General features: G+C 36.7%; 1 protein-coding gene across 13 annotated transcripts in view; it reads right to left on the reverse strand.

Annotated features, from left to right (window-relative positions):
* Positions 1–1591: 1591 nt before the first annotated feature.
* The window catches only part of STARD13 (StAR related lipid transfer domain containing 13), a 111147-nt gene continuing 96610 nt past the window's right edge, over positions 1592–16128 (reverse strand). For all 13 annotated transcript variants that reach the window (XM_087894752.1, XM_087894746.1, XM_087894758.1 and 10 more), the window contains 7 exons: positions 9895–10093; positions 8199–8406; positions 7200–7314; positions 5686–5907; positions 4239–4456; positions 2468–2644; positions 1592–1754 (listed from right to left, as the gene is read on the reverse strand). In XM_087894752.1, coding sequence (XP_087750878.1) covers positions 1637–1754; positions 2468–2644; positions 4239–4456; positions 5686–5907; positions 7200–7314; positions 8199–8406; positions 9895–10093 — 1257 coding nt within the window. In that variant the 3' untranslated portion in view covers positions 1592–1636. The remainder of the gene's footprint in view (positions 1755–2467; positions 2645–4238; positions 4457–5685; positions 5908–7199; positions 7315–8198; positions 8407–9894; positions 10094–16128) is intronic.

Consider the following 16128-nt stretch of genomic DNA (forward strand, 5'->3'; position numbering starts at 1 on the left):
GACAAGAGTTAAAAATTTATATGATAGTTAGAAAATTAAGGAGGTGTTACACTTTTCTTGGATAAGAAACATTGCAAGTTTTGAGTTTTGTATTATAAGCCAGGAAATGTCACCCTCAATTTTTAATTTACTCATTCAAAATCAGCTTATAATTGCCTATCCAAAACTGAAATAGAATATAATAGAACTGAAGAAGCTTCTTGGATGAGAGGTGAAATGTTTTCAAAGGAAAAGGAAAAATAGTCCAGTTGCTTTTTGGAAAAAAAGCACCTTTGGGACAACCACGACGGATGGGTTCTACTTACCTTTACTACCGGTTTGCAATGGGAGCGCCCGTGTGCTCTTGCTTTGCTTGCACATGCATACTTCTGTGCATGTGCAGAAGCTTCTGCGCATGCGCAGATCATTCATGATGACGTCCGGGTAGGTGGGCGGAGCCTCCCGCTGCTTTTACTACCAGTTCGCAAGAACCGGACTGAACTGGGAGCAACCTACCACTGAACAATGACTTGGATGATTGAGAATCTCCATAGACATTCAACTATCCAAAAGTTATCTGAATAAATGATCAGTCTCCTCTGAACTTGGTTGAAAGTTTGCCTGTACTAGAGATTTTAGTGTTGGATCTCAAATATTGTCCTATAGATTTTGAGGGGATTATTCTAAAGTGGAAAGTTTGAAAATCTAAACTGACATTACATTCCTAAGCTATAGGTACTGATTTCAGTACATCTCATCAAAGTAATAATCTTGTAAAGTTTTGTTCCATTAATAAAGGAGCTACAATCTTCATTGGAAACTATTGTTTTGGCTGACTCGGCAGGCCACTGTAAATAATTGCCAGATTGTAATTACTTGAGTTAATATTCTTGTTTCCTGACTGCTATTCTCTTGTGACTATGTACTTTTTAATAGTCCTATAAATACCATAAACCAGATTTCTCCAGCTTGTTGCCCTCTGGTCATGTTGGATTTAAACTGGACATTTCTTTCCAACAGGAAATCCAACACATCTGAAGGTACTAAATTAAGCTAAGGGAAGAATCCTCAATTCTTTTACACGTGTCTGTTTACAAATAGTGTGAATGCTGAAACAGGCAGAGTTCTTAACACGAGACACATAAGAAATTAGAAATTATTATCTTATAAAGATAGTAAATGCAGTTAATTTAAGCTAGGGTATATTGGGGTCTAACAGAGTGAAAATAAATGCCAAACAGGTGAATTGTTTTTCGAGAACATTTTATATTCCGAACTTCTTTTTGTATAGTAGTATCTATCTATAAAGAGATAGATGTAAATATATACACATATTATACATAATAAAAGATATACAATATTTATATTGTATAATAATAATTACATATTAACACTTTGCAATAAGCTTCCCAGAAGCTTTTAAATATCAAAACTATACAGGACATAAGTTTACTTTTAAAGTCAGAAAGAAGAAGCAGTGAAAAAAGGATTCTTTAGGGAAGGCAATCTATAAATGTGGACCACTTTGGTATGTAACAAATCCAAATAATGGCAGAATTTTCCAAGCAGCTCTTCTATAGCTGGCATGCAAACAAAGATGTAAATCCAGTGGTTGTCAGGTAAACATGTCTTTTTATACACACAGGTTCTCCATCTTTCAGATTTTTGTTTCTGGTCCCTCAGCAATCAGAGGCTGAAAAGAATTTCGGATATTAGCCACTTCAGCTAAACACAGATGTCCAAAGCCTTTATTGTACCAGTCTAATGAATGACCTCTGAAGGAAAACAAAGAGAAAGTATTATGTCAAATTACCAATTTCTCAGTCTCACCTGAACATAAAAAGAAATTCTTTGCAGATTTCTGACAATAGATACACCCATAGATCCTGTGCAGAAATTTCCAGACATTGGAAATGGGCCAGATTTGCCATTAGAGTTCGTTTTGTGCCTGCAGATTTGCAGTAAAACATAGGTCTTTTCTGTATAAGTGGCCCTGTATCAATTACCCAAATCAGTGCAGGTGTGCATATATTGGAGAGGGAGGAAACATTTGTAACTTCTAACTTGCTTGAGGTTATATATTTTTCAAATGCACTTTTTCAATTATAAATCTGACATAGCAATTGCTTAAATCTGAGTACTGATCTCTTCGATCATAACTGTTTAAAACTAAATTAAGAAAATAATTTGGGAAGAAACAGCCAACTACTAGAATCAATCATGAAATGACATAATTCAGAACGCTGATCCAAGGCTAGTCAGCTACATACATAGTATTACTGTAGAGTATATTCTATTGGATTTAATGAATGTATTCTTGAGTAAAGAGTCATAAGATCAATGTGTATATTTTCATTTCCAGCTAAAGGATAAACGTTCTTTTAGTAATTATACTGTCCTACTTATATTGCCAAACAATGCTCAGGAATGCTAGTTGTGCAAAAAGATTGCTGACAAAGATGTTGGCATTGATCTTTATAGAACTTACTTGAGGTCAATCCTGCAGATGTGTGTCAGTCGAGATTTTCCAGAGCCACAAGGTTCTATCAAATATTGGGAATCCAGGACAACCGCTCGCACATCCCCCATCAAAGGAGTTTCATCGTGTTCTACAGAGATAGCCACTAGCACGCACATCCCCTTAGGCAAATCTGTCCTCCAGGCCCTGTTTAGATGGGGTTTTAAGAAGAAAATGATAATTGGAGGGGCATCACTGCAATAAAAATAATGGCGAGTATGTTTGTTTTCCAGCCTTTCCCAAACTACGGCTGTTCAGATGTGATGGGACTCATTTCTCAGGACTTTTAATCAGTCAGCCTCAAAGCTGATGGGATCCTCTGTATCTTAGAGTCTCATCAGGTCTGGAAAGTGGAGGGCACAAAGTTATGGAAAGTTGCTGAATTATTTTAAGTGTCCTTAAATATACCGTGACCAGAGGTGGTATTCAGCAGGTTCTGACCAGTTCCGGAGAACCGGTAGCGGAAATTTTGAGTAGTTCGGAGAACTGCTAAATACCACCTCTGACTGGCTCTGCCCCCATCTATTCTCTGCCTCCCGAATCCTAGCTGATCAGGAGGAAATGGGGATTTTGCAGTAACCTTCTCCTGGAGTGGGGAGGGAATGGAGATTTTACAGGATCCTTCCCCTGCCATGCCCACCAAGCCATGCTCACCAAGCCATGCCACACCCACCAAGCCATGCCCACAGAACTGGTAGTAAACATTTTTGAATCCCACCAGTGACTGTGACCATATGTTATTTATTATAAAGGACAGTCTTTTATTTCAATAAGCTGTCCTTCAGATTTATTTATTTTTCAAAAACTCACATTTGTCCTTTATTTTGGGTTTTATTGTACGAATGGTACCATTCATGTGAAAAGTATGGAAACTGAACTGTCTTTTCAAAATTAATTTACATATACAATTTGATTTTAGATATTTTTATTGGAATATGTGTTTTTGTAACATTTTCCTTGGTTTTGCTCTTCAATGTTCCTTTGTAAAGCAAAGTTATAAGCATAATTAAAAATTACTTCCTTATGAATTGCTTTCAAATTTGTTCCTTTTTCATGTATGTCCTTGATTTTTTCAAGGAAAATATAGTTACCGTATTTTAGTATAATATAAATTCATTTAATAATTATTATGGAAAATATGTATTTTATTGCATAATGTCCTTTTCAGGTTGTTTCCTCTATTTGTCTCACACTTCTATACCCATATTAAGAATGATAATAGATACACTTCTTATTTCTTTAGTGATCTGTTATGTGAATATTTTTTTACACAGTCATTTGCTTCCTGTCAAAATGAATTATTTTCCTGGAAAACAACAGCTATTCTCAAGGGAGTAGAGAAAATCCAAAAACTTGAGACAGCTGCATTGATGTTATTTATGACAATATAGATTAAACAATACGTTTTGTCAGACACCTGGTTTGAGTAGCTAACAGGATTTTATGGGAACACTCCAAAATAATGCATAGATTACACAATGTCTTGATTTTAAAATAAATTGGAAGAAAAATTAATCAATGAAGCCCCAAAAGAGATGACCATACATAACAGAGGAAGCACAGATATAGACATATGCTGGTATCAGCCTTCCCTAACTGGATGCATTCCCGAGATTGCTACTTTTTATACTGAGAATTGTTGGAGTTTAGGTCCATCTGGAGGATAACAGCTTCAGAAAGGCTATGTTGGACTGTAAGTTAGCCATTATATTATAATTAGTTGCTTCTTTCTCTAAATTACCTGAGAACTAAAAAATCTCTAGTCGGATGGGGAGCCATACTATTCAAAACATATTGATAGATCTCCGTCTGCTTATCCAAGGTTTCTATTATTTTCCACTGTAAGAAATCCTCATCCCAAAGATGCCTTTCTCTTAACACACGGTTCAAGACAACTGATGGAGGAGCCTCGACTTCTACAGATGCCTTCCATAGTCTTAATGGATTTCCATCTCCAACCTCAATGAAATGGAAAAGAAGAGATTGCATGTTAAGCATACAGCTGAGATACAGGTTAGAAGGCACTGAAACACTATTGTGACCCACTAATTTCTCTCTCCATTTAAAGCTATGTTGGGTTAGGAGCAGACATTTTCTAGTACCAGTTAAGTGTGGGATCCCTGAATTAAGGAACTAATTGAAATGTGAGAATTTAATTCCAGGAAGCAAATCAATTCCATGACAGCTTATCTCAGGCCAAGATATGACATGGATCTGCAACTGGAAACACAAGATAAGCAGAACAAGCATGGTCATTTAATCACCCTTCAAAGTTATGATGGCCTTAGGAAGGAAGCTTTATGGCCTGTAAAATACTTCTGGCTGTCACAAAACATATTAGCGGGTCATTTGACTGCATTGGCAACCAGCTCACATTTGCAACCAATTGCAGTGTCCTGCAGTCACATGACTGTGATTTGTGACTTTTTTTGGCCACTTGCTAACAAACAAACAAAAAAACCTTTGGGAAGAATGAATTCAGATTTATGACTATGTGATTCACTTAATAACGGCTGTAAAAACAGACACATGGTGCCTTGACTTACAACTGCTATGAATTATGATTGAACGTCTAGTCCCAATTGTGCTTGTAAATTGAGACTATCTGTAGTGAACATGGAGAAATTGCAAATATATCAGCTAAGTCAGGATCACTTTTCTTATTGAGCCTTAACCAGTGGTGGGTTGCTAGCGGCAATGGCGGGAGGCTCCGCCCGCCCACCCAGACGTCTTTGCACATGTGAGTGCCCACGAGCGAACTGGTAGCGACAGGATTTGAAACCAACTACTGGCCTTAACTCTACATTTTCTAATCCACAATGGCAACATCAAAGGGCATTTCCAAACAAGGTTTAATATTGTACCATTTTGCAGCCTTGTTTATGTAATTGTACACAGGAGCTGAAAGACATCATACCCCACTAACAAGGTACACGTGTCTTCCATTAAAAAAGCATTAAAAAACTGCATCAAAAGTTTGGTTTAATAATACAGAAGTCCTATATCTGAAAACACCTAAAATATTTTTTTGGGAGGGGGGGGAGATAAAATATGGTTTTTAAAATGGCATATTTTAAAAAACCCATTTCAGTGTACAGAATGGATAGTGTTTTTCAGTAAAGATGGAAACTATTGTTAATCAAAGTTACTGTGCAGAAGTAAACACATTATTTTGGTTTCAAAATTACTTTTTTGTAGCAGAGGTCTGTATTTTCCATGCTGGAACAAGTGACCCATCCTTTGAATTTGTCCTTAGCATCTTTACAAAGATTCTGTATTAGACTTTCTATGTAGGTCTGGTAATTCCCATTTTCTTCATCCATTTGTTTGCCTAGATCCTCCAAAGTTGGAGAATGTACTTCAGCCTCAATGTAAGAGTTCCGAGACTGGCAAAACATCTCATGGGGAATCTGCTCCAAAGAAAAGGAGGATAGAGGAAAAAATAATGTTATTATTGATTTACTTACTTTGACTTCTATGTTGCACCATTTCCAAAACCTCTCAGTGTCTTGCAAGTAATAACATGAAAAAAATCAAATACATCCACAAGGTAACCCCAATATGTAACAATCCTTCAGACATGGGGCATGGAAATTTACTAAATTCACATTACTAAAAATGCTTAAACAGAGGGCCCATGCAAATGGTATCAAATCTGGGACCCTTAAGCTTTCTCAGCAAGTTTTCAGGGACTATCTGTATATATATAATTAACTCTTTTAAACTTTCCATACTTCCTATCAAGATTACATGAACTCCAGCCAATTATGTCTTTCATAGTTTCCCCCTTCATTCTGACTCACTTCTTTCATATATTTGTTTTGTGATTGTATTCATTCTCTTTATATGTTCAAACTACCTCAATACATTTCTTCCATACCGACTATGGGTAGTGGAGGAGGGTGTGCAAGAGTCATAGTGTGATGCAGGAAGAGTGCATGAGGATGCACAAGGGTACAAGGGGGATATGATAAGACACATTGCAAATTATGAAGAGTGCACAAGGTTGTAGAGATGCATAGTCTGGCTCAAGGAAAGTGCAGTATTGGTCAGGGGGTGCATGGGGATGAGAGGGAGGTGTGTGGAAGGGGTGTTGGCAGGGGTGGGCTTCAAAAATTTTAGGAAGGAGTTCTCTGCCTGGTTGCTGGGTGGGCATGGACATGGTGGGGATGGCCTAGTCGGCCTCCTGCACCATGGTGGGGGGGCATTTTTGTCCTCCCCGGGCTCAGGAGGCTTTTCTTGAGCCTCCAGGAGGGCAAAAATGGCCTCCCCAGGCTCTGGAGGCCCTCTGGCAGCCAGAAACGAGCCTGAACTTTCGGTAGGCCCATTTTTCACCCTCCCCAAGCCTCCATGCGCACCCTGCACTTACCTGCATCCAAAACGGGCCACGTGGGGACTCCTAGGAGGGGTGCGGTGAGGTGGGCGGGGCCTATATACCTATATTCTATATACCTATAGAAATCAAGTATACAAATATATAATGGGAATACCTGGCTTGATACAAATACTTATCAAAAATGATCTTGGTATAGTAATTGATCACAAACTGAATCTCAACCAGTACTATAATGCATCTGAAATCAATTTATGCAGATGTGCCACAAAAATATCCAAAGTAATACACCAACATATTCTAGTATAAAAGCTTAGTGCTTCATGACAGTTTTTCTTAGGAATAATGTTACCTAAGTCTTTCACTTACCTCAAAAAGTCTATCACACTCAGTGATCATGTGTGCCAGTCCCTGAGTAGCTGCCAGATTCTCACTGAGATCTTTCTGATCTGGCTTTCCCGTTGTGTACTTCTTTTGCATTACTCTGCAAGTAAATTCAATGTTTTAAATAAGATAAAAGCAAAGGCTGTTCTTGAGTTGACAGTAAAAACTGAAATGCATATACCTTTTTTTTGGTATCAAGCTGCACACAGTTCAAGGCAATATTCTTCTTTTATCACATTATACAAAAGAAGAAACACCCGGTTTATTGTTGGGGAAAAAGATATGCCTTAACTATTCTCAAAGTACAAAGTAATAAAAAAGCACTTAAAATAGACTCCTTTGTGTATTACACAAGGAAGGTCAGCACTATGGCACCCGTGGGGAAAACAAAAGGCATTAAGGCGTAGTATGAAGTGTGAATCTGACCTCCATGTTCATTCTGCTGGAAAAAAAAATGTTTGGGACCATTTAATGGGGCAAATCAAAGAACAATTTTGCTTTATCTATGAATGATTGCTATTACTATATTAATTAAGCAGCAATAATAGAAAAGCACAGCCTGTTTTGAAAAAGACTGGGTTTTCTCGAGATGAGTACATTTAGTCTTGAACAGGTAATCTAATGTGGGGGGGGGGGAGAGAGGGAGAAGGATGAAATGCAATAAGTAATCTAACAGTATCTTAATAAGCTTATCATTATTACTATTATTGTGACAGATAAAGTGCCCTATATTTGTCAGAATTGTCACTAGGGATTTGCTCCATAGCAACTCAGGATAAGGTCTTCTGTTGAAACCATACTCCCTTACTCCTAATTCACAATATATATGCTTATATTCTTGAGCAGTAATAACAGTCAATTTGCCAAGGGGAGACTCTGGCGAATATAAACACCACTTCAAACATGATTGAATATTGGACAATAATGGAATTACTTTCAAGCCCAGAATGGAAGAATTAGAGATAACTAGTAAACAATCCCCACCGTGGCGAGCTTTCTTTCTTGATGATGTTGAGATGAAAAAGAGAAGGGGCCAGACACACTGCTATATTCATGGAAGTCATTTGATTCTCTTCCACAGAGGTGACATCATTCAAGAAGCAGAGCAAGGTCTGCAAAACCTCCCGATTTTCATCTGACATCAGCATTATGGCAGCCTGAACTGCCCGAAGCTGTTGTTCTTTTGGAACATCTGTAGAAAAAAAAGGTGCCGTTTAATGAAACTTGATTCTAAGTACAAACAGGATCACTAGAAAATCATGCGGAATTTAATCTCCCAATCAGGGAAACTTTTCTTGTTCACATAGAAAAAAACTCTGCATGTTGTTTATTATTTTATTTCATACATTATTTTATTTCATACATTATTTTATGTCATTATTTGAGCAAGACCCAGTAGCCTGGTTAGTCTATAATGCTAAACCGTTGTTTCGGATTTACAAGCAAAATCAAAACTAAGACAAAATTAAACCATGTTATGGAATAGTGTAATGTTTGAACTGCTCCATATAGCTTAGAAAATATATGTCTCCCTACTTTTGTATGAACTAGAAGTTCCCTTAGTCAAATTAGTTGGCTGCATTATGTGCTAAGATCTAGAGCAAAGATATATGGCTTTTATCTGGTTGGTTCAGGATTAGAGGATTATCCTGGTTCAAAACTGAAAGGGATTTAATCGTAGAGACAACCTTTAGTTTAGCATATAATGAAAGATAGCATATTTTAGATCGGATATAATGAGATAGTATCCTGTAAAGGGACTTCTATAACATATTCAGATAGTCCGAGCTTTCTCCAGCGTTATCATCTGCCAGTGGAATCAACACTACTTATGGAACAGAGTCTCACGTATGGAGACACAGTCCTTGAAGCAGAACTGGGGCATGCATGGAGTGATATAGAGAGAGATCAAGAAAAATTCCCATCCTGTTAGCATAAGATCCCTTGAACCAGGAGATTCCTTCCTATTTCTTTTCAGTTTCCATGTATGTATGTATCAGGGGTGGGTTCTACTTACCTTTACTACTGGTTCGCATTGCGCTCGCGCATGCGTAGAACACCTATGATGAGGTCTGGGTCAGTGGGCGGAGCCTCCCGCCGGTTTTACTACTGGTTCTTGCGAACCGGTCCGAACCGGGGGCAACCCACCACTGGTATGTATGTATATATAGATATATTTGCCCTGGGGAAAATATCCATTATGTGTTATTTCAGAATATCATTTTGAATTTAATCCTATGTTAAGGCTCTTATATATAGAAACTGTTTATTGCCTTGTATGTAAATGCTCTACATGTAATAGTGCAATTAAACTGCATTATCCAGCAAATTTACATTCTCAATGTTTTGACATCTACTGCTCTATTGAACAGCAACAGCATTTCCAAACAGTGTTCTCTAAATATGTTGGATGATAAATCCTCTAATCTCTAGCATGGCCACAAGGTATATTCTTTAGTACCATATTCATGTACTTATTAATATTTTTTTATATATTTAAAGTGCTGATGCCATTGAGATTCTGAGTAAACTATATGACGATTATTCAGGCGTTTGCTGTTAGATTTCATTAGAAACTTGGGGAGCTCTGGGAACTGCAAAAGAAGACTCTTTAAAAGATTGAAAGACTTTAATATTCCATAACTATTCCCTAGCCAGATGAAACAAATTCAATACATACACTGATAGATGTGGAGAAAAGTTTCTCCCAGCTTGCTCGTGAGAAGAGGTTCAGGCAGATCTCTGAAAAACTGCTTCACCATATCTGCTACATCATATGCAGACTGGTCTTCATAGCTGACATTTTCAGGAGAGCTTTCATTCATCTGACGCAGTGCTTGTATTCGTGATTTCACGCCTGACTTACGGAAAAGGCCCACCTACAATATATACCATAATAGATTATATAATGTCATCATCATTATGCTAAATCAAAATAAGTAGTTAATTCAAGCTTTAAAAAAAACATCTTATCTTTTGATAGTTAAATATGGGGTTTTCAGTGATACACCTAGCAACAGGCTTGGTATGGCCAAGAAGTTATTTCAATTCAGAAGATAATTACTCAAACAAGGCTGGTCCAGCATCCAGCCACAATTCCTCTCACAAAGGATGTCTTGCTAGCCAGAAGAAGCCAGCAAGAAGCCTGGCCTTGGCCCTCACATGAAGTCCATCTTGTTCTTGTAAGTAAGAAATATCTTCTTGGGTGTCTTGGATGTTGACATCCCTATTTCAATATTCTCTTTCCATCTCTGTTTGATGTTCTTTAAATAAGTTTCTAACTATCCATTGACGTCCTTTAATGTAACAATTTGTGGTTGGAACCTTCTCAGTTCAAATATTTTTTCGGAAAACTTGTTTTGCTGTGTATGAGTCTATATTCAGTGTCCTTATAGATGTCGTAATACTGCTTCATGTCTCTTCTGTCATGGTTCTTTTTTAGGTTCCTTTCAGAGATCTTTATTTTTCCTGGTTTTGACTTCTCGTCTCCTGTTGGCAATTTCCACTATCCAATTGGTTTGTTTCTTCATCTTTGATAGTCTGTTATCACATTCATCCTCAAAAATTCCTCTGACCTCATTTCACAGTTTTTCTGGTTCTGTATCAATGACATTCACAACTTCCTTATGATCCCTCTGAAAATGGGTATTGTGTTGAAGATCATTGAAACTTGTTCTCCCATTTTAAATTGGCCTGGAATTAACACGAGCAGTTAATGAAGTTGCACAATCAGGTCACATTCATGTCTTTGCTATTATAAGAGTTCTTCCACCTCTCTGAACCATCATATAACCAATGGACATTGTACCCAAGTATTATAGTATTATAACCCTATGTGGTTAGGCAGACGTTCCAGACCCAAAGTTACCCAGTGAGCTTTGTGGTTGTGGAGGTATAATAACTATACCAACTGTCTCTTTTAGGTTACAGGACTCTGCCTAGTCTGATTTGTCTGTGACAAGTTGTTCACATGAGAGAGCTGGTACTTTACACTACAGAGAACATGAGCATGAAGTCCGAGTTTGCCAATTTTATTTTTTTTTAGCTTAAGCCAGAATGGCTAACATGCAAACTCAGATATTCTCTGATAGAATCCCCCTGAGTATTGTTGGAAACCAGAGATCTGCTTTCATTCTTTTATACTTGAAAACAGGAAAAAAAAAGAGGAAGAAAATGCTACTATTAAGCCCTAAAACTGGCTTAACAGCAGTGATGGGATTCAGCCAGTTCTCTCCGGATCGCGGGAACCGGTAGTGGCACTGTGGGAGGCTCCGCCCACCTGCCTGGACGTAATGCACAATTACTGTGCATGCGCAGAAGGCCGTGTGCATGCACAGAGGTGGCGCGTGCACTCACATTTGGGAACCGGTAGGGAAGGTAAGTGAATCCCATCTCTGCTTAACAGTACCAAAACCTATACAGTTCCAATCCTACAGGTGGACATAATTACAGTCTTGCTCACTTTCTTTTGGCCTTGCTCACTGTAGTCTGTTACCCCATTAAATGCTACATGTGGTTCCAAGCCACCAAAAGGCTGCCTATTAGTTTAAATTATACTATTTGCCCCAATTCCTTGAAAGAGGATTCAAGGGTGTTGTTTGATCATGCATTATTTTATCCCCTCCTCCATGTCTTTTAATAACAGAGTATCTGCTGCAAAAATATAATTGTAGGATATGGGAACAGGCCTATCGGACATAAAAAGTTTCACCTGTCTAATAATGTCTTCCTGGTCTTTTATGATGAAGGGATTAGGATTATGGAATATACATTTAATATGTGTTTTCTTCAACAAATGTTTCTTCAAATGTGTGGGCTCACAGCTTTATACCACTTTGTCCTTTTATAACACTTCTCTTAATGGAATTTCCTACAAAGCAAATTCCTTTGCACAAATCACAATTTTATTCTAAAGTGAAGCAGAGTTATAACACATGGGATGTATTAAAGTTATTTCTCTTCATTTCATAGTGGAAGAGATGGCACAGTGAGAGGAAAAAACTATGAAAAAAGTAGGCACGTTTCCTTTTCCAAATTACAGTACTTAGTCTTTCTTTGCCTCCTGTGTGTGCTACCTCATTAAATATATCACACATCTGCAGTGTGTGAGTTTGCAGAAGTACAAACTGCCTTTAGGGGAGAAAAAAACCAAAACCATTCCTATAGCCTCTAATGATGACGGAGCATCTTCTGTGGTTACAGAATCTTGACTGAGTAATGAGGGGAAGAAACAGAAGAAAATTGGCTGCTGGAATGAAATTACAACTATTCTAATATATTGTTAGAATTTCTATGAAGTCTCAGTTCACTGATCAGTTTGTGGTTTCAGGCAGGAATATAGATGGGTGTAGGGAGTAAACAAATCCAAGATTTCAGTCTGATAATCTAAAGTCAGTTATATTGGCTAATAACAAAATTTATCAACATTATTTTTATTCATTTTTAACTCACCTTTTATTATAATAGTAAATTATATTTACTATATAAATAAAAGTAAATAAAAATATTTTTATAAGTAACTCAAGGTGACAAACATATCTATTATTACTTCCTCCTCCTATAAATTGGAAAGTGGACTTTTTCTAGGAAGGGTCCATTCCCTGGAATAACGTCTCCCCTGATAATTCAGATTGTAAGTGCCTTTGTGAGTGTACGTGCCCGGACATATATTATTACTGAATGTTTTCGAATTATAGTAATTTTATTTCCTTGCATTCCTGTAAATCATTTAAGATACTTTAATACAGGAAATTAGTGTAGAAATAAATAAAGACATACATAAGTATGTAGCATTTAACAATCATAAATCCAATAGCCAAATGTTAATCATGATAAATACATTAAAATTTTACAACTTCAAATTACAAATATTACTAATATCTATAAATGTTATTGCAATTACTTCAACTAAGTAGCAAAAATGCATACTAATGTTCATTATTGCAAAGTTTAATGAATATTATTATTTTTTAATTATTGCAGCAACAATATGGAGAAGTGTCGTCTAAGGAACCAGGGAATCATATCTTTCTAAAGAAATACTATTATTATATTGGTTGCACAGTCAGATGTTTAGACTGGATTTGGCATTTTTATCTACCTAAATAATCCTTCCCAAGGACCTGTGACAGGCAGTTGTTGTTGTTTGATAGTGTTAAAGGTATAGTTGCAGGATATAAGCTGTTCCAAGTACAGCTGCCTTTTGAAATTGACTGAAGGTGATTTTGTCAATGCCAATGATGTTCGATAATCCAGATGTTTTGGGATTGAACCCAAGGCATCTATTACTATTAGGTATTATCTTTGCCTTCTTTTGCCATAGTTGTTTAACTTCTATTTGCAGATCTTTGTATTTTGTGATTTTCTCCAGTTCTTTCTCTTCCACTTGGAACTTCTCTTCCAATTGCTCCACTTCTCTTCCATGTCCACTATCCAGATTCTTTTTTAATCTTTTTTATTGACAATTGTTAAGTCTAGGGGGGCTTTGTGGCAGGTGCTTGTCTGTTTGAATCCTAAAATCCCAGAGCACTTTAACTTCTTCTTTTTTTATATTACTTTTTCTATTTTGTGGTCCCACCAGTTCTTGCTTGTAGGCAAGCAGTATTTCTTGCAATTTCAATGTACCATTGTTGTACTTTGTCATATCATTGTTAAATGTTTGCAGTCAGTCTGTCCAATCTTCTTGCAGCATTATAGTAGCTAGGTGGTCCATTGTTTTTCCAGGTTCTTTGCAAAGGCAGCATTTGCTGTCTGTTATCTTCTCAATTCTGGCTTTGCATGCATTTGTTGTTGGGTTTTGTGCAGTCAGAATTAGCCCTCTGTCTCTTTCTTCAATGTTCCTGCTTTTAACCATTGCCAGGTCTTGTTATCTGCTTTATTATTATTATTGTTTAGTCTGATTCCAAAAAGTCTCTAGATGGCTTCCAAAATATCCAATATGTAATTAAAACACAGTTAAAACATAGCAAAACGTACCTGACTCAGCAAAACAACAATAAAATTTTAAAATAGAAGATTTCACAAGAACATGCGCTAATATGACTGGTTAAGATATAGTCTCCAGAGGGCTGATAACAATTATGAACTACTATATTCCTTCATGACATGGAAGCATGATGGTTTATTAAAATGAAAAGAGAAAACTTCATTGAATAAGAGCACTGAATATTTTGCAGCCTTTATGGATGGAAAGGCCATATTTTAGATGAATAAACTGTAATAGAGAACTGAACCAATCATAGTGGTAATGGTAACAATTAGGTGATTGAGTGTACCAAGACTCTGAAAATTGGTAGTGTCTATAATGTGGCACTTGAAAAAGACGAAATGATGAAAGAATTGTTGAAAGACCTATGCAGGCTTATTACATATAGGACTAAGACCTCAACTAAAACTCAGGAAGATATGGTACCTCAAGCCTCCCTCTCAAAGATGGAATCAATGACACGACTGTTCAAAATAAGTTATTGGGCAGGCACAGAATTTATATGAGGGTGTCACAAAGATTATGGAGAAGAATTAATATATTGCACCAGGATGAGGAACCAGTAGGTGGCACAAGATCAATCACAATTGTATTTTTCTTCTTTACTGGATGTATCACTGAAGCCACCTTTAGCAAATACATGTCTAAGCTACCAAAAAGCTCACAGCTGACAAAAATTAGAAATAATGCTCTAGCTATATAGAGCTTTTAGCTGATTCATCACACTTGGGACTATTATAGAACTGCTAATAATATGGCATGAGAGCGGTAATGCTGCAGTTTGGCACTGACAGGAAGCAGTGCTCTTCTGAACTACCGCCAGTACTGAAATATAAATCTTTCCTTATCATTAGAAGAGGAACATTAGCTCCATGCTCTGTTAATAGTCTAGAATGCTGGATAAAAAGCTCAGAACTTTTGTAAAAGTAAATTTATTTTAAATACATGCATGCCCATAGGCAATACAGCAGTGTGAAAAAATGTGTTTCTAACAGATGAACAAGCACACTAATAAATTTAGCAGAGATATGAAAGATGGAGATTGGGGAAATAATAATTTTGGTTATGAATCTAAAATGCATAAAAATGATGGTCAAGAATATAAGGAAATTTGAATAAAATAGGATGTTATATTCAAAAGAGGATCTAGCAATGCAGGTTTTCACGACAAAAAATAAACCGAGGAGTCAATTATTATTAAATTACTGCAGAACCACATCCAATTCAAGGGGTAAAAAAAACCCTGTACTGATAAAACTGTCACAGAAGCCTTTGGTCACAAAATCCAGCTTGGCAGACATTATATTTAGGATTAAATTTGGTGTGAAACACTGACAGTGAAAGAAAGAAGCCTGCCATGCATAGGACCAGGATTTTTATTCAATACTTTTTTAAGATCTTAAAAAAAAAGAGAGAGGCTCAGAATATAATATGGCAGTTGATGCTTTTTAAAATAAGTCTCTCATACTATATACAGCCTTTAATAATCAGAAGCAATGAGTCAAATTTTAGGAAAAAATAACTATATTTCTTAGTGTATTACATTTTTTAATTAGTACCATTCCTTTTAAAAAATCTTCTTTGAAAACTACAATCCAGAAATGCCACCAACACCAAGCAGTTATTACACTTAGATGGCTTTATTTAATCACACAACTCTCTAGTTGCAATGATTACATTAAGTGTTTTGAACAGGTCACATCTACAATATTCGGTGATACCTTATTCATGTTAACTCTTTTTCTATTTAAGGTTATACAAGTCTCCAATTATGAGCGATTGAGATGGACTTCACTCCTTTTCAGAATTTTCAAAAAACATAAGAGAACGAGGGACTTCTCTGCTCTTTCTTAGGCATACTTGAAACCCACAGGGAATTTCAATGCACAGATGTAATAAAAAAAATATATGGGTTGACTGACAGAGCAG

This window comes from Pantherophis guttatus, chromosome 5, assembly GCF_059756535.1.
Source record: "Pantherophis guttatus breed Tessera chromosome 5, ASM5975653v1, whole genome shotgun sequence".
Taxonomy (NCBI): domain Eukaryota; kingdom Metazoa; phylum Chordata; class Lepidosauria; order Squamata; family Colubridae; genus Pantherophis; species Pantherophis guttatus.